This window comes from Phoca vitulina, unplaced genomic scaffold, assembly GCF_004348235.1.
Source record: "Phoca vitulina isolate PV1807 unplaced genomic scaffold, GSC_HSeal_1.0 scaffold6, whole genome shotgun sequence".
NCBI lineage: Eukaryota > Metazoa > Chordata > Mammalia > Carnivora > Phocidae > Phoca > Phoca vitulina.
Genome location: NW_022589709.1, coordinates 53338156 through 53362657, shown reverse-complemented (window position 1 = coordinate 53362657; position 24502 = coordinate 53338156). Strand labels below are relative to the sequence as shown.

General features: G+C 38.9%; 1 protein-coding gene across 14 annotated transcripts in view; it reads left to right on the top strand.

Annotated features, from left to right (window-relative positions):
• ARHGEF28 (Rho guanine nucleotide exchange factor 28) overlaps positions 1-24502 on the top strand; it is a 307933-nt gene that overhangs the window by 273791 nt on the left and 9640 nt on the right. For 6 of the 14 annotated variants that reach the window (XM_032404209.1, XM_032404210.1, XM_032404212.1 and 3 more), the window contains 2 exons: positions 3528-4013; positions 5069-5366. The exons of 2 other annotated variants lie outside the window; for them this stretch is intronic. In XM_032404209.1, coding sequence (XP_032260100.1) covers positions 3528-4013; positions 5069-5366 — 784 coding nt within the window. Of the gene's footprint in view, positions 1-3527; positions 4014-5068; positions 7037-7934; positions 9616-19892; positions 21941-24502 lie in introns of those variants that run through there. 6 more of the 14 variants (XR_004299394.1, XM_032404211.1, XR_004299393.1 and 3 more) reach the window with 6 other exon arrangements.

Here is a 24502-nt window from a genome sequence, read left to right as displayed (position 1 = left end):
GAGAGAATTACTATTGTTATGTTGGTATATATCCCTCCGGTTTTTTTTTTTCCCCCAAGATTTTATTTATTTATTTTAGAGAGAGCTTGAGTAGGGGGAGGGGCAAAAGGAGAGGGAGAGATTCTCAAGCAGACTCCACGCCAAGTGCAGAGCCCAACGTGGGGCTCGATCACATGACCCTGAGATCAGGACCTGAGCTGAAATCAAGAGTTGGATGCTTAACCTCCTGAGCCACCCAGGTGCTCCTCCCTCCAGTTTTTTAGAATCATTTTATATATACTCTACTATAAGATGTACCTTTCTATGTGTTCAGCTATTATTCTGTAGCACAATTTTTGGTGGCTGTATAATATTCAAGTCTGTGGAATTCTTCATAGCTACAGTTCTCTATTAAGTCTGTTAGATATTCTTGTACACTAATCTCTTTAAACATGGCTGAGTGTTTCCTTAGGATAAATGGCTGGAATTATTTTTTTTAGGTTTTTAATAGATACTACCCAAATAATCAAACTGGTCAACATCCCTCTCTCCTCAATTTGAAATAGATCAAGGTATCTGATTACCTTAATTTTCATTTCTTTGGTTGCTGTTGAAACTAAACTCCTCCCTGCTGCCCCTGGTTTATTAGCCATTCATACTTCTTATCTTAGACCTGTTGAATATTAAAGAGGATTAAAATTAAGTCTGACTTTAAGTTTTTGCCAGAAAACAATGTGAAGTCATGCTGCATTTGATGTTTTCTTATTTATACTTTGCATCAAGACTTCTTTCTTTTATGTCTTATTGATCATCTGCCTATTGCTCTAGTACCCCTATCTTAATAATTAAAGTTTTGGATTATATTTGAATATATGACAGTGATAGTCTCCTCTTAACTATTTTTCTATACTTATCCATATATTCTTTCATGAGAGATTTGAATCACTCTGACAAGTTTCTTACCCACGTACAAGGACTGATAAATTAAAATTTCCTATTTATGAACAAAATTGGAGAGAACTGTCACCTTTGCAGTAATTAGTCCTCTTGTTGGAGAACATGCTGTTTGTCATCTCTTATTTTAGATTAAAGGAAGATGTTTTTGTTTAACAGTTCTATTCTTTGGACTATGCCAGATAGAAAGCTAAAATTTGAAAGTAATGATATTATGGCTATTCTTCAATACTTACATCAATTTGATTTTCTTGACTTTTACTTTGTTTTACTTCTGGAAATTGTGGCAATAGCATCCTTGTCTTGTGCAAGATCTAATGGGAATACCTTTGGGGTCTGACATTAAACATGCTGGCCTGGGACCGATGTTCTTAGAGTTGATTTATCATAGAAAAAAACATTCTTTCTTTTACATTTTAACTGAGAAATGAATATAGTTTGAGCATAGTTCATTAACTTTTGGGAGATGAAAACATTGAGTATCCTAGCTTGTGTTGCCTGATGAAAACATTCACAGGTCATCTCTTTTCTTTTCAATGTTGAATGCCACGCTTTGTGGATTCAGGGTTCAGAAAAGCTCACCTAAATGACCTAATTTTTGCACCACATTGGATTGAAGGGAGGTATCAAATTCTACAGTGGATTCTCTTAACCACGGCTTTTGAGGGGGTCTGAGGATGTGGGCTCTGGAAGATGTCTGTTCATGGGGTACTCATCTCTTTTGAAGCTGAATCTCTTATGCATGATTGAAGTTTTTACATATGCATTTTTGAATCAGATGCAAATGAAATTTGATCCCTCAGTTAGGAGAGCAGAGTTAGAGATGAGGTATATGGGGAAGGTGGAAAGAAGACAAAAGTTGAGAGAGCAAATTGGGAATTTTCCTAAATTTGAAAAGCAAGTGCTATTGTCTTTCCTAAATTTAAGTATCAGGTGTGTGAAAATGAATATCCAGTCTTCAGAGTCCACCTCTATGTGAGAGAAGAGAGTGGTCTCATCTCAAATGTTAGGTAGACATGAAGAATGCTTCATGGTGGCACTTACTTAGCCTATTGTGAACTGTTCATGAGTGTTGTCTTTTCCTGTGGTAGTTTTGATGTACAAAATGCTGGATTTTTGTTTGTTTTGCTATACTGATGCCCTTGAAATTTATTAGAATTAATAAATGTGCAGCCTACCATTTGCTCTAGCCAAGTCAGCAGAGTCCTGAACAGTTATTTATGTGCTAATTATTTCATATTTAAAGATAATTAGTACCTATTTTCAATGATAATAATTGTTCTCGTTTTAATAACTTCTAAAAGACCTTAATTAAGTATTCATGTGAGTTTTGGAATGTTTTGAAGTAAGTTTTCAAATTTAAAAACGTGAATTTTATTTCAAAAGGCTCCAGCAAATATATTTTTTGAATCTTATTCCAAGACAAGTACCAATTTAAAATTTCCTTGAGTTCTTTACCTTCAGAAGTATAGGGAACTGTTGCTCTAACAAAGAACTACAAGTCAAATCCCCATGTTCCCGGCATCTGTTACATGGACAGTTTAAAAAATTCTTAGGAAAGAAAAATGTGAATTTATTCCTGGGAGAGTAATAATTTCTCATAACGAGTCAAAACACACATACATACCCAGTGTGTGGCCATTTTCAATTTGTCCCTTTTGTGCTTCTTTGTGCTTTAAATGGGAACTTAAAAAATTAAAAGCTTCCAAGGGCATTCACAGAGATTTTTCTTTTCTTTTTTTTTTGGTTTTGTGGAACCCTTCCAAATCTTGGCAATTATTTCCTGTGATGCTGCCAAACTTTTCATAGGCAGATACCACAACTCCAAATGTTTTTTTAATCTGGTTGGTAATATCCTCTGGGCTTTAGAGTATCTATGTTCCCTTAATCATTCCAGCCTCCTGTTAGCAATCTATTAAACAAATGAATTTCAGCTTAAGACTTTATGTCTGACCTTCCTGCTATAATACAAAGAAATAACAGTAACGAGATAGCTTTACCACTTACGTAGCTCCTCAAGATTAAATTAACGGCTATCCTTGGGCATTACATTATAAAAAGGTTATTTACCAAAAGTCTCCAAGTGGTTGACTTTTATTTTTATGTTTTCATGTATGTAATATAGCTTAAGTAATTTCTGGTTTGGGACTCAAATAAAGGATACTACCGGGTTTATACAGAATCTTAAATTCTCGTGAATTATTGAGTGGAGAGCCCTCAGAGAACGAGACATAGAACAGGAATGCAGTCTTGTGAATTTACGTACTGAATTCTTATTCACAAGACTTGCTTCAATATTACCCAACAACCAGCAACAAAACCGCATTTCCAAAAGTGGGGATGAGTATGGCTTTTGTGCCTTTTTCTTTTTCTTTTTTTTCTTTTGGATATTAATTCCCAAGCCATCCTGCTAGGAAATGTGGGATAAGCCTCTTGGCAATGCCAAGGTCGGCCTGGGGAGATAACTTAGAAAAGGGACAGAAATATTAAGAGGAAAGAATGGGGTCGTGCTTTTTGTGTTCAGAGGTCGCTGCAATCCCGAGCACACACACACGTGGAGGCCGTGACTGTTTGCCCCTGCCCTGCTCTCACAGGCCGCCTTGACCATCCAGGATAGCCACATCCGGGTCCACAGGCTGCTGCTCCCGCAGCAGGAGAGACTCTCTGCCGGCGCGTCCTTCCGAGGGAGCCCCTTCCAGGACCAGGAGAAGTTCCGCAACCTGGAGAAGCAGCGGGAGGGGCTGGCCGACATCCACAAGCTGCAATACCAGTTGCAGCAGGACCAGCGGCGCTGGCTCCGCCAGTGCGACCAGCAGCAGCGGGAACAGGAGGCCAGGGCCGGCCGGCTGCAGGAGCGGGAGGTCGAGTGCCAGTCACAGGAGGGGCTGCTGCTCAGGAACCGCGGGGAGCTGGACCAGCAGCTCCAGGAGTACCAGCAGAACCTGGAGCGGCTGAGGGAGGGCCAGCGCCTGGTGGAGAGGGAAAGGGAGAGGATGCGGGGCCAGCAGAGCCTGCTGTGTGGTTGGAAACACGGTCGGCAGAGTAGCCTTCCCGCAGCGTTTGCTCCAAGAAGCACAGAGGTACGGATCTTCCATGCTTGTGGAAGCCGAGTAGAAGGCAGCCTCTCAGAGACGGGTTTAATCATGGTCACTCTGGGGACACTGACCAAATGCCTGTCCTTTTGCCGCTGTGTTAAGAGCCCCCAAGAGTTAATATGTAGGTAGCAGAAACTGGGAACCTGCCGAGACCACGCGTATGCGTCTTGACTCACAATAGGGAAATTTGTAAGACCTAGCTCCTGTTGGATGGAGGGCTCGTTGTACCCTGTGGTGCCCTTACCCCAGGGAAGAAACACAGAAAGGAGTCCTCCAGTAAGGCAAAGTTTGTCCTGGAGCCCTGCTCGCTGGGAGCATGCTGCCTTTCCTGGACTTGAAGGACCCCTTTGCTTGATCTAGCCTTCAGAGTTTCGTATAGGTATACCTTTTAGCAGATCAGTTGGCTTTTAATGTGCATCTATAGGTACTGAATTTAGCAAGTATAATACTAGTCTGTTAACTAATAAAGTTAACATGCATATACTAATTAGTGGCTGGGAGGGATATTAAAACCTTTCTGAAGATTGTGTTCCATTGGTACCCCTTCTACTCAGGTTCACCAGTTCCATTTTCCCCCCAGGAGTTTACTTCGCTGCGCTCTGAGCACAGAAATGCTTTTTACTGATAGTGCATAAAGTTGTAAAACTTGATGATAAGGAAAGTCTGTGTTGGCGTCTGATTTTCCTTTCAACTTGGCTAAATTACGTTTATTGCAAATACCTCATGCATGTATTGCAAATATCTCATGCATATATTTTCAACATTTTATTCAGCAAAAATGAAAATGTTGCTCTCTCTTAAAGTGGAAACACTTCAGTGGTAGAGGGCACGACTGCTAGGTTTTTTTGCTTTTGTTTTGTTTTTAAAGGTAGGCTAGACACAGTGAATTGAAGTTTTGGCACTAGCTCAGTAAAAGGGGATGGGTATAAGACTCTTATTAAAAATCTTGATTGCTAAAACTATTAGAAAGACATACTTTATAAAACTTGTACAAATTGCTGGAGAAATTATTGTATTTTTTTCTGTATTTTCTTACACAGGTAATGGAACTTAATCGATCCGAGAGTTTGTGTCATGAAAATTCATTCTTCGTTAATGAAGCTTTAGTACAAATGTCACTTAACTCTTACAACAAATCGACTCTATCAGGTGTCCAGGATGCTACTTATCCCCAGAATATAGCTAATTCTGATTTGGTAAGGACTAGTGAAAATCAAGTAGACCTCCAGTTGGACATTTCTCAGCCCTTGGATGTCAACCATGAATTGTGGACAGCCGCTGGGTCCTGTCATCAGATAGCCCCTCTCCACCCAAGCACCAAGGATTCTTGTAAAAATGGTAATTAACACTTTAAATATCATCTGTATGGTTTCAACAAGAAGCTGTTTCTCTGAATGGTTGGCTCTTCTTCAGAGCAAATCAAAGTGAGTCCTAGAAGGGGAATAAATTGGTTCTGATGAGCTGGAGTTTGTGGCATAAACTTCTCTTTGGTGAAGTCTGGGGCCATCCTCTAGAAAAGTTGGAACATGGTTAGACTGCTGTGAGGATGCCACCAAGATGTAAGAACCAGACAGGGTTTCCAGATCTGTGGCTTAAGTGATAAATACCAAGATGCTTCACTTGTAAGGGAAAGTCATTCCTCACTGTAGACTCTACCACATTCTGATATGCATACTCATTGGCTCTCAGAAATAAAAGATAGAGACAGGGTTTGTGGTAGGACTTTATTGTCTATCAGGGCAATTTCCTTTAATGTTAGCGAAATCTCTCCTGCTATTAAACACCCCAAAATGAAACTGTTAACATCATTTGTCATTGTTAAAAAAAAAAAAAAGTGTTGTATCTTCCTAAGTACCACATAATAACACAATTTGCTAATCCCATTAAAGCATTTGCCAAATATAAATGAAAGGCAGCTCGAGTTACCAATGCCACATGAATCCAAGTGATTTAAATCTATGTCTATTATAAATTGTTTTCTGTGGGATATGAAGTAGGGAATGAGAAGAACTTGAAACCTCTCTACCAAAAAACAGATGGCATGCAATAGAATAAACAAATGGCTGGCCACATGGATGTGAAATAAATCACTGACAGCAAAATCTTTCAGAAACATAAAACAAGCAATAGTATAGAGATCTTCAGAACTTGACGCAGATTTGTTGCCATGCTTCATATATATTCTTCGTATGTCAGTTGGATGATTTTTCAGCAACAGAAAGTTTTGAGGGTACTCAGCTACTCCGAATCAGAGAGTAATAATTCTGACACTGCCTGAGAGTTGATATATTACTAATCTAAAAGATGTGAATTCTTCATAGTGGATAATTCTTTGCATTACTTAGTCACTGCTGTAACGTTCTTATTTCTTGTCAGCCTCTGGGAGAGAATGAAATCACTACTCAAAGCATCATTTCAAATATTCCTTAAATAAAAAAAAAAATGGAATGGTTCATTAAGATTTTTTTTAAATAGGCAGAATTTAGAGAACGTAGCCCCTTTATTATCTTGCAACTTTAGTACTATGGAGACCACATTGCAGAAGGCTTTTTCTAGGTAAATGTTGCTTTGCTGTGTTGATTCATTAAGTCGCTATTTACGGTGTTTTTTATGTTTTTGTCAGGGTGGTTTTACATCCTGGCTTTGGTAGAATTCAAAAACTCAGTTTGAGTTAAACCACATTCAGCTTTTGTTTAAAAGGAGCATCTCTCTCTTTTTGTATATCTCCCATCTTCTTCTGTTGACTTGCGCTTCAAAGTACAAAGCTTTTAAACATTTGGCAGCAGACTTGCAGGAGATAGAAAATGTACTAAGGAAATAAACAGTGATTATATCCAAAACCAGTCTCACCACATGTAAGGAATTAAAGATAGCCAAGGGAAATGCTGAGAAAATGTACTTATGCTTCAGCTATTGTGTGTCCAGCAGAGGCCAAGGACACCGAGGACATTGGCAGAAGAGAGGAAAATTAACTTTGGCCCGAATCTCTCAGGAACATCCTCGTGTGTGTAAGTAGGGATTAGATCAGAATGTAGTGTGTGCCGTTAGGCACTGGAGTTTTGCAACTGGTCAGAAAACCCTGTTTATGTTTGTTTCCTTGAAACAGGATAAGCAGTTTCTGGAGGAGAGAACAGAAGGAGATTAGGAGGTGATAGAGAAGTGGCATGAAAATTGGATATATGTTCTTAGGAGGGTGGTCGGGGCCAGATACAATTGTTCAAACCGTGCTGGTGCTTTCACAGCTTTTAACATTGAAAGTAGCACAAAATAAGCCGCTGCTGATGGTCTTGGCCAGACTTCGCCCGTGCCCCCTACGCGTGCTGGCGGGGGAGGGGGGTGCCGCCCTGGCAGAAGGCGGTCTGTGCATTAAGGCCGAGACGGTGGCGGTCCAGGTGCTGGAATTCAGGACCGTGCCGTGTCTGCGCTCCCTGTCACAGTCCGCCGCTGCGTCTTTGGGCTAGCGGCCACTCAGCCACCACTCCTGAGGACCTGTGGCTCGCACTATTCTGACTCAACCAAATTTGCCTCTGATGTTCTTGGCTGGTGTTTTTGGGAAATGTGCATTTAGCCATGTTGAGTGAATGCTGTGCTGAAGATTTTATCCGTAGGCCCTAAGTTTCAGTTGTGTGAGGACAACTCCTTCAAGAATGGTTCCTTTATTTGTCTGGTCCGGTGCTGTGGGCGTAGGATCAGTGGACATGTGAAACTCTAGAATGCAGTGTGTGCTGTGAGGCACTGGATGGGAAAAAATTGCATGTAAATTAGATTCTTGAATGTGTTTAGATGTCACGGAGGGTAGACTTTTCATTGGTTTGTTCAGTCCAACTTCACCAGCCATTTTTGTTGTGCTCGGGTTGTAACTGGATTTTGCTTTGCTCTACCACCACCATCACCACCGACAATTAGGGGACACCAAATTTCAAGCCCTGTGCTGTAGTTCTTCGGGGAGAAACACTTTCATGCAACAATCCATGGGGACGGCTCTGTTCTTCTCTCCATCTGAGCGGGGAAACTGAGGTATGGAGAGGTTCAGTGACTTGTCCAAGGTCCCACAGCTAGTCAGTGGTAGAGCCACAGGTGGAGCCCGGGAGGATTGGCTCCGGAGCCCTCACTCTTCACCAGGACACTGCATGTGGTTGATTTCTAGAATGCTCTTTGGAATTGTACTTTCTGTAGAAGTTGGCATAGAAGTGAAATAAATGTTGCTTGATGCCCAGCAGGATGTTCACAATTAAGGGCCAGTTGTTATTATTGTTGTCATTGTTGTTTTCTTCCCCTTCCTGTGTTTTTTAGTATTACCATTTGGAAGATATTTCTCAATATTTGGGACTGTGGTGGCCATTGCTCACATGGATACTGAGCATCTTCAGATAACCTAAATACCCTTTAGCTTCACTTTTTTTCCCAATAGACACATTTTCTTAAATAGGGTTTGTTTCTTTCATGTCCCCTAATAATCACCCCATGTTACTTGTAAATATTTTTGAAGGTAGCGCTTTAAAGAACTCTACTCTCCACTTTTGGAAGTTGTTTCCTGAACACACGTCTTGGGTGTTTGAGCATTAAATACAAATTGGTGTTTGATTTTATTTTTAGTGGAAGAGGGGGTTGTTTTAAGAACTTAATCAGTACTCCTCTGAGGGACACAGACTTCAAGAAGACTACAGTAAGACTACAGAAAATTTGAAGTTCCTTAAACTGTATAGTCCCTGTAGGACAATTGCTATGTAACTGGACCCGTGAAACGCTCAATTTAATTACTCTTCTTTATGGCAAAACAAATACTTTATTTTCGTGATTTTTTCCCCCCCTCTTAGCTTTGGAATTCTAGAACTATTTATACAGTGCATCTATTAGTCTATATGTGACCTTTTCTTTCAACACCAGACAAAACGCTTTATGGTATGGAAATTAGTCTGAAATCTTCTTAGTCTCCCTTTTCAGTTATATTTTTATCTGTACCTCAGTTTTTGAAGGTTGCCTAAAAAGTTCCTATTCAGTGTAGTTAAAGCATTATGGTTTTGCCATGCATATGATAAAATTTACAGCAAGAGCCAGGTTTTATGTGTTAGTCATGTAGCTATTGGCAGAAGAATAATTTTATTAAATTTGGATTCCAAAAGAGTGTTGAGTGTTTCCCTTTAGTACATATTAGGATTTGGTGCCCATCAAAATATTGTCAAAATTCAAAGCATTGTATTCAGAATATTTCATCTTGGCAATTTTTTTTTTTTTTAAATACAGACAGCTGTGTTAAACTTTCATTGACATGTTTTTTATGTATGGAAAAAAAATAGAAAATTTCCCAATAAGAGCCCATGCTATAGTTAGTATTTAAGTAACAGTTTTAAAGAAGTGACTATATGATAATTTCTAATGTTTTTAAAATATTCCATAATTCAGAAATGGGCGCCTTATTTGTGTAATCTGTGTGGAAAGAAGTCTTGCCAAAGACCTCAGGCAATTTCTCACAAAAGTCAAACTGGCACTGGATACCATAAACTTCAAGGACAAAAGTATATTTGAAAAGAGGGATGTGTTAGTTTCCCCGGGCTGCCATTATAAAGGACCACAGACTGGGAGGCTTACACAACAGAAAATTATTTCCTCACAGTTCTAGAAGCTGAAAGTCTGAGATCAAGGTGTTGGCAGGGTTGGTTTTGCTGAGGGCCTCTCTCCTTGGTTTGTAGATGATTGTCTTCTCCCTGTGTCTTCTCATTGGCTTCCCCCCTTCCCCTGCTTGTCTGTGTCCTAACATCCTCCTCTTACAAGGACACCATTCATATTGGTTTAGGGTCCACCCTAATGACCGCACGTAATTACCTCTTTGAAGACTCTATCTCCAAATACATCTTGAGGTAATGGGGGTTAGGAGTTGATTATATGAATTTGGCGGGGAAAGAAGTTTAGCCCTTAACACAGGATAAAATGATTATTTTTCTCATTGCAGTATTTTTAGGTATCATGAAAGCTTTAAACTTTTTTTAATATATTAAAGTTGAATTGTAATATAACTACATTGCAAGTCTTTTTTACTTGGTTAGGGAAGTGAGTTGAACTTGTAAAATTGTGATAAATAATCTATATCTGCTTATTGATATGTTATCAATCCTATATGTCAACACATAGAACATGGGGCAGAAAATATTGAGTCTGTAGATTCATTAGACCATATTTCCAAACCTATGCCCTAATGAAGGAGCTTGGGAACTTTGAGCTCTCTCTGAATGGGAGGGATATTAGATGCCTTTATTTTGAGTTGTTTAAGTGAACTAAAAACTGAAGGGTTGAGAACATTCGTTATGACATCAACTTTTTGTCCAGATACATCTATTGGGAAGTTACTGGGCAACTCTTTTTCCTATGGAATTTTGATTATCACTTTGGGAACATTTTTAAGGAAGTCATGGTTATTACTTGCTCTCAGTAATCCACATCATGGCAAGACTATAAAGAATTGGGCTCAGAGGCTTAATTTTAATCTATCTCACTGACAAGTGTAGATGACTGACTTTTGCCTTTTGCAGATTTTGTACCAGGAAAGGGAAACATGCCATTTGCTTGTAGGGCCTGGTGAGCCCCCGGCACTGACTGCCAGCTTCCTGATTGCATAGTTCTCTGGGGGCAGGTTGGCTGTGTGAGCCAACTGGGCCAGGGCCATCCTGCCTTAGCGCATAGAGCCCAGTACACAGCAGGAGAGTAAAACCAGCAGGTGGGTGGATTCAGAGGCAGGCAGCCAGCCATGTGGCTGCCTGTTCATTCCCACCCTGGGTTCCAATTTGGTTTCAACAAGCTGCTGAAGTGAGAGTCCATTCAGTATGAATGATTCCAGAGGTTAGGTCTGGCCTTGGGTCATCCTTAGCTTAAAACAAGAAAAAATATATACATTCATGTAAATATATACGTAAATATACATATACACACGTATGTGGTCTATGGACTACATATTTGGCTTTTCTAGTATCGTGTGGCTTTATTCTTTTTTTTTTTTTAAAGATTTTATTTATTTATTGGAGAGATACAGAGAAAGCTAGAGAGCACAAGCAGGGGAGAAGGAGAAGCAGGCTCCCCGCTGAGCAGGGAGCCAGATGCAGGGCTCGATCCCAGGACCCTGGGATCATGATCTGAGCCAAAGACCGATGCTTAACTGACTGAGCCACCCAGGTGCCCCTTGTATGACTTTATTTTTAAAGTGATTGAGGGTTGGGTTTGGAAGAGAAGTTCTAACCGTTTACGTACCAAACATACCTGAAGGATAAAGCATGCTCCTATCAGTCGTATTGACTCATGAGACAATGATCCAAAACTGGGAAAGGAAGCATCTTCCCTTCCACAGATCAGATTCTAGGACTCCTTTCTCATCCCTGTGTCCTCCTGCAATGGAGGTTCCATTTTGTAGGGCTTGCTTAAAATGTGAAGTGTTCAGCTGAGGACTGTTAATTTATGTCTGCCTGAGAAGAATATGGCCATCTGGCTCAGTGGGTAGCAAACTTTTTCTTAAAGGACCACATAGTGAATGTTTTCATCTTTCCGGGCCATCAGGTCTTGGTCACATATGGTCAGCTCTGCCATTGTACCTCAAAAGTAGCCAGAGACAATGTGTAAAGAATGAGATTGGCTGTGTTATAGTAAAAGTTTATTTGTAAAAATGAGTGTTTTTTGTTGTTTTGTTTTGTTTTTGTTTTTTGTTGTTTGGTTTGTTTTTTTAATCCACTTAAATTGAGAGAAAGTTATACTCCTCCTGGTTTGGAAATTTTATCCCAACTCACTTTGGGTTGAATTAATAATGAAATAGTATATGGTACTTCATGCCATTTAAAAACACATTTGAATTCATGGTCTCATTTTTTCTTTAAAGCAATCTTGTGAGATAATAGTTACTGTCACTGGGTTTTTCAAGTAAGGCAACTTTTCTCTTTTACTTTTTGTTTAGTCTCTGCGAAACGATGAATTTAGAAAAATAGTGTTGAATGGGAAGAGTTTTTACGGTCAGTGGCTTAAAACTTGGAGAGACCCTCCTCACCCCCGACTCCAGATTCAAAGTCCTGTGATTGTGTCATGGAGGGCTACTGTCTAACGGTGAGGCTGAAGAGACGTAAGGTGTCATGGGTGGGATTGGTTGCTGGAACCATGGTTACTGTAGTTGGCTACACCTCAGGATTTCTGGGAAAATGCAATGAAAGTATGAACTGCTCTGTTCAGAGATTCTCATTTGGTAGGACATGGCTGGAGCCTACACATTTGTGTATCGAACATTTCTCCTTAGGTGATTCCAAAGCAGCCAGCCTGCCCTCTATCCCTGCACTGCCAATGTGGAGTGCTGGGCTTGATGTTCGAGAACTTCAGTTCAAACACTAACTCTGGCTCCTAAGGCTGCATGATTCTTAAGCCTTAATTCCCCATCTGTACAATTTGGAAGGAAGTGTTAACAGAACTACAGGGGGGAAAAATGCCTGGCATGTCCTGGGATCCGGGGAATATCTGCTTCCTTCCTACCTTCTGGAAGTAATTAATTCTGATTGTGATTCAAGGGTGGTGTACCGATAAAGATGTAAGCGTCTCCTAAATGCCACTAAAGCCGGTAAGATTTAGATTTAGAAAAAAAGCTAAATTTTGAAAATATTTTTTTTAACTCAGAATGGAAATCTTTTCTAATATAAAGCAGAACTACCTTTCTGTGTTGGTCTGCGAGGGGGTGTCGGTTGTGCCGCAACTGTCCTGGGAGGCATGTTAAATGGCATTCAATAGCACAGCCGGTAGCTTCCCTTTGTTCCTCTCCATAGAGGAACAATTTACATTGGTCAACTATGTTTCCAGAACCAAATGTAAGAAATATTCTGGCCACACGACTGAACATCTCAGTTTGGCATATAGAGCTTCCATACCTATAGAACTTCCAACCCTTACTGGTTACATTATGTAAATGGTTGCATTATGTCAATATATCCCCAGGAAATCTTATAATTGTACTTGAGTTCCCTGAGTAGGTTTTCAACTAGAAAGAAAATGTTGAGAATGGCCAACAGTATTTTGGTTTGAACCATTCCTTACTCTGAAATTTAAAAATTGTGCTCTGGTTTATGACCTCAATCTCCTTTTGAGTTTGGTTACTCTGAATCAATTTGTTCTTATTAGTCCTGGATAGACTGATAAAAATCAAGGTTCAGAATTGCCAGGAAGTACCTCTTATTAGCACTTACCATAATTTGAATTAATTACCTGTGTAACAATTTATGTAATGTCTGCCTGCCCCAGTACAGAATAGGCTTCACAGGGGTAGGGAGCTGCATGTGTCTCCTTTGTTAATTGCTCTCTCAGAAGCACCAAGCACACTGTTTGGCATAAAATGAACATTTGATAAATATTTATGACATGAATGAAGGCGTCAAGGTCCATACTCTTTAGCAGAAATGACAGCACCTGTGAGCTTGAGCCACAATGCTTGACTCGACTGAGGCACGGGAAAAGGTTGAGAAAAGACAAAGTTACATGGGGTGTGATGGTGGTTAATGCATGCAGGCGAGAGGAGGCTAGCTCACTGGATCCACTGAGTTTCAAAACCTGTAAGATGGGTGTATGTTAAACGGCATTCTTAAAATGTCAGAGTAACTGTAAGATTGTTTGCCGTTAATACCTAACTGGATTCAGTTATCAACTTTTCTTCCTTATTAATGTTGAAATAAATGTGTTTACTGATGTATAGTCGTATTTAACAGATTGGTACAGGTACTCTTTGTACAACTCTAGAGAGCATCTCTTTGTGTGATTTATTTTTCCATTTAGAACATTATGTATAGCCCCATATAGCCTTGTATGGCAAATGAAAACTGTAAAAAGTTAAAATGTGTTCTTCATAAAATGTTTTAATTTATTCTAAAAATAAAAATGAACCCATCACTATCATTTTAGGAAGATGGCACATAAACAACTTAGCATTTATCTATTTTATCAATAACTAAGCCAACGTATCTGTTCACTGGGGTATTTCTTTTTTAACCATATAGTAGCTCGAACACCAGTAAATTAAACATGGGCAGTTAGCTCAACATCAATGAAATAATTTCTTAAACTCTTTTTCTTTTGCTAAATCCTATTTAACAGTCTAGCGTATTTCCCCAGGCAAAACAAACACTATTTGTTTAGTTAAATATACTCCTAGAATGTGAACCAATTTCCCTGGCATAACTTTCTAACTTGTCAGACTTAAAATACTGCCTGAGAGATTACATATTGATGATAGCAATCTTAAAATTAAGTGTGGTGGCACCTTAAGAAATATATCCCTTTGCTTTACTCTACACTAACTGGAAGGCACCTTTATATTCTCAGCTGGTCAATTCCCAGACACAGCTGGCTGAGGGGGAGAAGTCTTGCCCTGTTGTTTTGCACAGATTTGAGCCAGATAATAAAAAAAACAAAAAAACTGGGCCCAAGTTTTGATCTGTGGAGATGTTAATTTGCCATGATAAATCACTGTTGCGTTTCCTTGGATAAGGGGCCAGGGTCTCCATTCTCTTTCTGGATGACATATTAATTCAATTTAATTTGAAACATTAATGCTTGGTTTGAAGATTTACCTAAGGAAAAATGTAATCTTGCAAAGTTTCCAGTTATGCAGGATAGGACTCTGGACCTTTCACAGAACAATTTCACAGTAAGGCTGTGCAAAATTTAATTATTTTCATGATGACTCTTTTCCATAGCTCTCTTTGTGCAAATTTCATTACACCACAGCTTTTTTCTTCCTAAAACATAACATGCTGGATGTTTGGATTAAATATAGAATATTTGGATCATCGGCCAAAAATATAGGACACTCTGCTTCTCTGGTGAATTGAGGCCATTTTGTAAGGAATGGTGCTGTAAGGCTTTGGAAGTAACGTTTACAAGCAAAACATTGGCCGAGTTTTAATTTTATTTAATGACCTGCTTCCTACCAGTGATCTTGGCACCCTCTGCAGTGATTTGCAATCAATTAATCATATAGAATGTTGTAACACTGCAAAAAGCGCATTGCACTCTGAGAGTCTCCTAAATCCTCCAGCAACAGAAAACAGAAATTGCATGTTCGAAGACCTCTTCGTGAAAAACCCCAAATAGGGAGGTGTTTTTAACATTCTGTTTTCTAACATGTCCTTGGAAGCCTCAGTACTTTCTTGTAGCTTGTGAGTTCTCTAGTTCCCATTTCTCAAAAATGGTTTGGCCTTTCACTGGGCTGTCAGTATAGGAGTCTGTAAGTGTTTGCCTCGTTCAATTTAGACACTAGTCATTTAGATGAGGGAATTCTTGATTCTTCTGAATTACTGAAGGAGGCTATGGTTTTGTATTTTATCCTGAATTCAAGGCAATAATGCTCAACTGCAGTAGGCCGTATTTTTGAAGTCTTTGTAGGAATGATTCAGAAAGGAAGCTTTTTGTTTCCATCCTGGGAATACACTGACATTTGCTAGAGGCAGATGGCAGAAGATGGGATGGTGTGATATTACAAGTCAGAGAATTCACATACTTGACTCTGCCAGAAGCTTCTGGAATCTGTATGTTAAGATCTTAAGCTTATATTCTTGTCATTTCAGATGTGCCCTTGCAGTTAACTGTTTAGCTCTGCTGGTTTTTTTTTCTTCTTCTTATTTTAGCATGGTAAATATGGAACTATTAAACATTCTTAAAATTATATAAGCCTAAACTCTTGGATGTATGTATATTGTGTTGTCTTTACTTGCTTCCATATGGTTATGTTTTGAGGATGTTCTTAAAACAAGAATATGGAAGCTTAATGTATATCCCAGCTGATTAAAAGTGAACCCTCTTTTAAGAAACTTAAGTTTTCAGAGCTGTATTACTTCCATGAGTAGGTTCAACTTCTGACTCCTGACAAATTTATTTCTCCCAAAGCTGTACTATTTTTGATTATTTGTTAAATTATCCAGATTGGCATGATAGATTATACACAAGTAGAGCTCATCCTATATTTTTAGATGCTTGACACTTCTGTTCAGCATGAGCTCTAAAACACGCTCACAGAGTTTTGCATATGCAAGCTCCTCTTCATTGGCACATAGATCAGATGGAGAAAATGTAAGAAACATTTTGGCCAAAATGTGATGGTCTGTTAGTCGGCATGTAGTAATGAGGCCATATTTTGCATCCAGGCTCCAGTGTGAAAAAGTGCAGTTGTGCACTGATGTCTCTCTGGGGACCACAGACTGGAATCACATCCCCCTGAAAGGGGGTCTGGGAATTGACCAGCTGAGAATATAAAGGTGCCTTCCAGTTAATGCAGCAGTACTGAAAGGGGTTGGGGGAGTGGCTGTTAGCTTTCTTTTAGGGTATTCCACTGAACTATCTTTACACATTAAAAAAAATTTTTACTTATTTAATGCTGATCAAATAGCCTGAGGGTAAAGCATTGTGAAAGATCAGAAACTAAATTCGTCTTTTGTGAGCTTCCTCTGTCCAAGATGCCTTAATGAACTTGAGGGAGAAAGCCTGAAATTGAACTGTGTGAGCCTGAGAGCAAAGGAAGTATTGGGAAAAATCTCATTAAAATTACCCTACTACAAAAAGTTGTCATTCCTCCTGGTAAGAGTATGGGAGGATTTTAGCACAACGTGCTGCTAGTAAATTAAAATACTTGTCAGATAAGAGATACAGATATATTGCTATGTAGATGTTGCAGATACGTTTGTCAGATTCAATCTCTTACCTACTAGTTAAGATAGATTCACACCCACCAACCCACATAGGGACACAATTAAATTCTTCTTTTTATAAGTCAAGCAGGGCTTAAAGGTAAAATACTTATTTTCTTAAAGTACTTCTACAAGTTTATAATACTTCTGGTGATGGTTATTGGTGATGATTTTTTAGTTTTTTTAGAGATAATTCTTTTCTTTTTTTTTTAATAGAGTCCATTGGCCAGCTTTGAGAATCTATGGTTCAGGAAAATTCCAGAAAATGTGTTTCATGAAGGGCTTAATTCAATGACTGAATCAACCCTGACCCAGAAAAGCCACTAGGGCTGAAACTTATTTGTCAATACCATTTTTGGCCAGAATGACCAAGACCAGATACGTTCCTGAGATAAAAGTAGGTGATAGGGTATTCTCCTGATAATCAAAAGTGAGAAGATAAAGGATCCACCTTCTACCATCTCCTAAACTCGGTTTCAGCAAACGTAGACTAAAAATGTATTTTCCAATGTAATGAACTTGACATGAATTTATCAGCACTTCATTTTTAAGTGAGGGATTTGAATGCATGGAGACACGAACAAATGAATGCGCAAAGGAATGCACTAAGTTAATATTACACAGTGGAGATGGCTGACTGGCATGGTGGTTAAGATAGAAGGGTTGGAAATTATGCCTCGGTTCATATTCCAGCTCTGTCATTTATTACCTGTGCAATTTTAAGCACGTATTTAAGATTACTTGGTGTGTTTGCTTCCTTGTGTATAAAATTGGACTTCTGATAGTATCCGCTTTGGAGGTGGTAAGAGGATTACATAAGACAAAGCATAAAATAGCTGGAACTTTGGAGGTACTCCATAGACAGAGTTATCACTTGTTACTATACCTTGCATTAAGAAAGCTATAAATCATGAGGAAGTGCATTTGAAGACTTGAGCCCCTGGACCGCTTCCAGGCAATGGCTCTGGTGGCCTGAAAGACTTACATCTCATTTGGGTTTTACCTAAGAAGTCGCGTCTCAAAACATGTTCCACAAGTCTACTGGCTGTCACTAGGTGTTATGTGATGGACAGGTCTCATAATGACAATATTGGGAAATGCTGGTTTTGCAATTACCCAGCTTTTTCAAAAACTTTTATTGTGCTCATGTGTGCCCAAAAGTGGTGCTTCCCAAATCCTAGTATTTAACCACAGCATCCTCCTGTCCAGCCCAGCATCTTGCAGAGGCTACTACTGTTCCTTGAAATATAGTGGAGCAAACACTTGATGTAAGTGGATGTTGAAATAAATTCGTTGCCTACGGCACACCCTTCAAATACATTTTTTCTCCCTTGGGAACGGTTGAAATCCAAGTGACATATCCCAACATGATTCACCATATGGGTTGTCTTTTGAAAACCAAATCCAACATGAATTTAAGACAGAGTTTGTTTACCCCCCAGGTCAGCACTTGGGCCTGTGGATAAGGGTTTGTGTCCAGTCTTCTTAGAGATTTTCTGGGTTCGCTTCCTTGGGCCTTTTCAAAGGTGCCATGCGCTGAGAGGGGTCCTCCCTGAAGAAGAACCAGGAGGTTATGTGTTTGGGCCTGGGGGCCAGGTCTGGCCTTTAACTTCTTAGCTGCCTTTCCTTCTCCTCCATCCTGTCTCCAGACACCCCCACCCACTTTGTACATCTACTTCCTCTGTCAGGAATATCTTCTCTACTACCCTTTTCTTCCATCCTGGTTAACTCTTACTCCTCTTTCGAGACTGAGCTCCAGGGTCACTTAATTCTAGATGCTTTTCCAAACCTTCTTTGTCTGGGTTAGGAATCTCTCTTGTGTAATCCTATGTGTCCAGTACACCCTTTTGTTCCTTTCTACAATATTTTGCATTTGTTTTCCCTTTAGACTCTAGGATTCTTTATATAGTTTGTTTTGTTTGAGTTATAACTCACAATACAGTGAAATGCTCCCCTATTAACTCTCTTCAATCTGGTGAAAAGAATATCAAGGCACAGAAATTTCCATCACTCCAGAAAGCTCCCTTCTACTCCTTTCCAACCAGTCCCTACCCCCAGAAGCAACTACTCCTCTGCTTTCCATCATCATAGGTTAATTTGCTTAATTCTAGAATGGAATGGAATGGAATCAGACACTATGTACCTTCTTGTGTTCAGGTTTTTTTACTCAGCATGGTTTTGAGATGCATCCATGGCATTGCATGAGTCTGTAGTTGGTTCCCTTCTACTACCGAGTCATCTTGCATTGATGAATTTACCACAGTTCCCTATTCTTCTGTTGTTGGACACCTGGCTTATTTCTCATTTTTGGCTCCTGTGAATAAAGCTGCTGTGAACATTCCTTTACAAGGTTTTTGTTTGTTTGTTTTTGGTGAATTATGTTTTCATTCCACTTGTACAAATACCTAGGAGTAGAATTGTTTCTAGAATAGGTACTTGTTTAACTTTTAAGAAACTGAAATTTTCACAGTGGCTCTACATACTATAGACCTCCCGGGTGCTGAGTCAAGGTCTTGTTCAACTTGCTTTCCCTCATGGTCGGCCCAGCGCAGAGCACACACTAAGCGCTGAGTGCTTGCTGAGTGAAGAACAAATGGATAATAAGCTCAAACCAGTTTTCATTATTTTTTTTTTTTAAGATTTTATTTATTTGAGAGAGAGAGAGAGAGAGCACAAGCAGGGAGGGGCAGAGGCAGAGGAGAAGGAGAAGCAGACTCCCTGCTGAGCAGGGAGCCCAATGCGGGGCTTGATCCCAAGACCTGAGATCATAACCGGAGCTGAAGACAGACGCTGAACTGACTGAGCCACCCAGGCGCCCCTCAAACCAGTTTTCATTCTGACACCCTCTCTACTAACTGACAAAAAATGTCAATCAAAGGAATGGAAACTTGATTGACTTAAATGTGGTTTCAGTCCTGGTAGGCAAATCTAGGGGAATACAGTGTCACTGCAGGGGGGCAGTATGTGTAGGTAAAGCCAAGTATGTAGATTGATGGGCAACCATACAAGGGTCTGGATGACTGTAGCTGCCATGCTCACTCCTCATGTAAGAACTGCTAACACTTCCATGCAAGACCCTCCATAGGCTACTCTTTCAGCACATACTCCTGCCTGGATTCACCTGCACAAACTCAGAGTTCAGCCAAACCTGACAGCTCTCCTTTTTTTTTTATAGCATCTAGCATTTTCTCCCCTTTGCAAGAGTTGCAAATTCCATCTGGAATACCTCCACGCAAGCCCATCTCTCTCTGTTGACATCCTGGTCAGCCTTCAAGGCTCAGTGAAGATGTTGTATCCTCTCTGAAGTCCTGGCCGCCAAACCTGAAGCTCACTCTCTGGAGGGTCCGTGAGGTGGTGTTCAGCTGTGGACTGTATTCATCAGCCTTTGAGCAGTATGCCTTGCCTATATTATAGTTATCTGTGTCTATGTCTTCCAACTGTGTGGTAATAGGCATTCTCAGGATGGTGTGCTTAGTGGCCCTCAGATGTCTGTAAGGAATGAGGGCTGCTGGTTACTAAGGGAGTAGCTGAGGCTACTCTTCATGATCCTTGCTCTTGGTGGCTGACTCCACCAAAGAGAACTTATATGGTAATGTTCTGGCTCCTTCTTGAGAAGAGTTGTTTATAGAAGAAAGAGTTCTATCCAGAAGGAGGAGGATGTAGTGCACACTCGGGGATTCATGTCACCTGGCAGATAATGAAAGGGAAATTTGCTTTCTTTAGGCTCCAGTGTTAGTCACAGGTCATATGTCAACAAGCACAAATATTAACAGCTAGAGTAGCTTCATATGACATTAGTAGCCATAAGACAATTAAAAAATAATTTCCTTTAGAGGGAGATGGCTCCAATGAATAGAGCAGTTAATCCTCTGATACATATGTTTTCTTTTGATTGCTGTTTTGGTAAAATCCTTATTTTGTCTCTGTTTGGCAAACTGCCTTCTTCTCTATGTACGATTTCTAAAAATATTTAATTTCCAGAAATGTAATATAGTTATCTTTACTCTGATAACAAATAAATGTGAAAAGAATGCCAAGGGTGTGAAAATCTGCATTGAACAAAACATTTTTTTCTATATATTATGTTGAACTTTTAAAATTATAATCATTTTTGAGTGGCATAAACTCAAAGCTGCAGTTGGAAAATACATTTTGGAGTTTGGTTTCTTGGCAAATGTTATTTTAAACAAATAGAATTACAAAAATAATGTTTCTCATTTCTAAAAAGAAAAAAATTTTATGTTGCTATGAAAACTGTAAATACCAACTTCTCAGAACAGAAAAGGCATGTAAGTTGTTTGACATTGTATAATTTTGTAGTTGATCAAGAAGAAAAATACATTCATTTGTAGACCTTTAAAGAATTGGATACCAATTTTTTTCAAGTCCAATAAAATTAAGAAGTAGTTAGAACTAGTTAGCTTAGATGTATTTGATTTAATTCCTTGCCTTCTTCTGTTTTAATAAGAAACACTGGATCTTGTATGCTCAAGAATTTTAACAGATGCTTTTCCCTCAACTGAGTTAGTAAGAAGTAAATGCAGCATTAAAATTCCTGAGTCCCTACATTATTCACCTGGCAGAAAAATGAATTCACTTCTCTCAGCAAAATGAGAGGCATAACTCTTTCAGTGTGGGTAGGGTCATGAAGCAGACAGTTTCCAGAAAGTCAGTTTAATTGGCATGGGGTACTTAGGAATCTGTGGTCTTTATATCTTTTAGAGGACTTCAGAGCCATGAAAATTGGGCTGTGTCCCTGAGCTGGAGACCTACATGCCATTTAATTCAGTGCACTCTTAAACAGTTATTCCTATTTCTTAACAGGGACTCCAGAATTTGCATATCTTAATTTTGATTTAAACGTTGAGCTTGACATTTTTTGTCTGTTTGAATGTATTGTGGACAATTTCAAACACGTACATAATGAAACAAGAGTATGACAACCACACAGTGACTGTTACCCAACTGGAAAAACTTAGGAACATATGGCCAGTCATGTTTCATCCAGCAGCTTAACCCCCAACACGCTCAGTATTATTTTGAAGAGATATCTAAAAATCATGTGTCAACATTTATTGATCCATAATATTTCAGTATATATCTCTAAAAGATAAGGCTCCCCTTTTAAAACTATTATCACACCAAGGGAAAAATTAACAAAAATTCCCTAGTATCAACATATAGTCAGTATTTAAATTCCCAATTGTTTCGTGTGTGGGTGTATGTGTGCATGTGTGCTTTTTCTAGTTTGTTTTTTTGATTCAGAATCCAAATAAAGACTACATATTGTAATTGGTTGCTGTGTATTTTAATGCATTTTTTATTATAAAAGTTTTAATTATGAAAAATTTCAAACTTACAGAAAAGCATAGGAAAAAATGTGCATTTAACAAATGTTAACCATTGCCGTATTTGCTCCAGATATCTCTTTGCCTTTTTTTTTTAGAATGTTAGATATAATGTACCTTTTTATTTTTCCTTTTTTTTCCTATTTAGAGCTAACCAATATCCTATAATTGGTGCATATCCTTTCTATAGTATGTTTTTATGCTATCACTACATACGTGTATGCATAAATAACATTTTTGTTTTTATTATTTATTCTATATAAATACATAATATGTATGCCTTTTTTGCAACTGGTTTTTTCACTAAGTGTGCATATTCATACATGTAGCTCAAATAATTCATTTTAAACTGCTGTATACTATTCTCTTATAGGAATAAACACCAGCATGTTCATTACCCTACTAATGAGCAGCTAGGATGTTTCCAATTTTTTTCCTCTTGCAAATGATTCTCAGTAAACAACCTTTTATGCATTCTCCTTGTGCAAATGAGTAAGAGTTTATTTACATGGTAACATCTAAAAGGGGTAGGGATGTCTTTGGTTTTGCTGGGTATTACTGTTTTCTCTCTAAAGTTACATAATTCTTAGCAGCAATATATGAGAGTTCCAGTTTTTCCAGAACTTCCCCAACACTCAGTCTCGTTAGTCTCTTAAATTTTGCCAATATCATGGGTATGAAATAGTAACTCACTTTCTTTCATTTGTACTTCCCTAATTACTAGTGAGATTTAGTATCTTTTTGTATTTATTTCCTTTTAGGTTTCCTCGTTGGTGAATTGACTATTTATAAAGGTGTTTTTCCTAATAGCAGATTTTGGAATTTCAAGTGTTCAGTCTTATTTATGTAGGTACATTAATTCTTTTCAAGTGGGTTCAGTATGTTTTATACTTTCAGATACAGTTTTCAGAGAAATCATGTTTATAGTTACATGTGGATACTTTAAGATTGGAAAAGGATATTTATGAGAGCTGAGCTCTTTCAAGATGGAGAAAAATCAACCTCATGTGCAGAAGCTACTTAAAATAACGTTGGTTTTGACTATTCTGTTCTATCTTCCTGAGTTTTTAACCATCTGCCTTTTTCATCTGCCAGTTTTTTCCCTACCTTCCACTATGTCTTCCTCCAAAGCTCTGATACCTCTCAGGAACTGACCAGTATTAGTTTACACTCAACACATCCAACATCTATCAGCTTCAATTTCCTTCCTTGAAATTTCCCTTCCAGGACCCTCTGTCTTCCTGTTCCAGGATGTCCTTTTTGGTCCAGGCCTGCTATGCAGGTGTCAACTGGGGCACCCTTCATATCCCTCCTGTGATGGATCCTATGTCCTCAGTCCCATTCTTTATCTTTTATGACCTACTCCTTTATTTGGTGGAGCTGATCTCCAAACTTTCTAAGAAAAGGTGTCGTGAAAGCATATTTTTCCCAATTAACTAATTTGAAAGGTATTTTTCATTCCATTTATTTTTGCTATTTTATACTTGGTTTTTGTAAGATATCTAGGCTTAGAATTCTTGATGGAAAATTATTCTCTTTCAGAATTTTGAAGGATTGATTCTTCTACTTCTCAGGGTTGCTACTGAGAAGTCTGATGCCATTTTTGTTTCTAATCTTTTGTGACCTATTCTCAATTATTGGAAGCCTTTAGAATTCTCTCTTTATCTGTTCTTGGATGAATTGTATCATATGCCTTAGGGTGGTCTTTTGTTAAAGCCATTTTTGCTGGTTATTCATTAAGATCTTTCAATCTAGAGATATTTCCTTCAATTCTGGGAAATTTTCCTTAAAAAAAAAATCTGCTTCTATTCATTATTATCTTACTGGAGCTATTTCTGGTTTTAAGTTGGATCCCTTGGGTCCTCTGATATTTTTGCTTTTTCTATTTCCATTTTTTCATGTTTTTGTTCCACTTTCTGGGAGATTTTCTTGTCCTTAACCTCCTACTAGTCCATTGATTTTTTAAAATTTTATTTTAGGATTTATTTAATTTGAGAGAGTGTGAGAGTGAGTAGGGAGAGGGGCAGAGGGAGAGAATCTTCAAGCAGACCCCCACTGAGCATGGAGCCCAACGCGGGGCTTGATGCCATTACCCCGAGATCACAACCCCAGCTGAAAACAAGAGTCGGAGGCTCAACTGACTGAGCCACCCAGGTGCTCTTGACTTTTTTTTTTAATCAGCTAGCATATCCTTAATTTCAAGAAATTTGTTCTCTTATAGTTGATGGTTTATGGAATCGTGTTTTTGTTTTGTAGTTGAATGTCTTTTCAGTAATTTTTTGAAGATAAGAATTACGCTTTTGGAAGTTTTCTTCAGCTTCCTGTGTTCTTGAGGGTTTTTTTAAAGATTTATTTATTTGAGAGAGAAAGAGAGCATGGTGTGGGAGGGGAAGAGGGAGCAAGAATGTAAAGCGGACTCTGTGCTGAGATCACGACC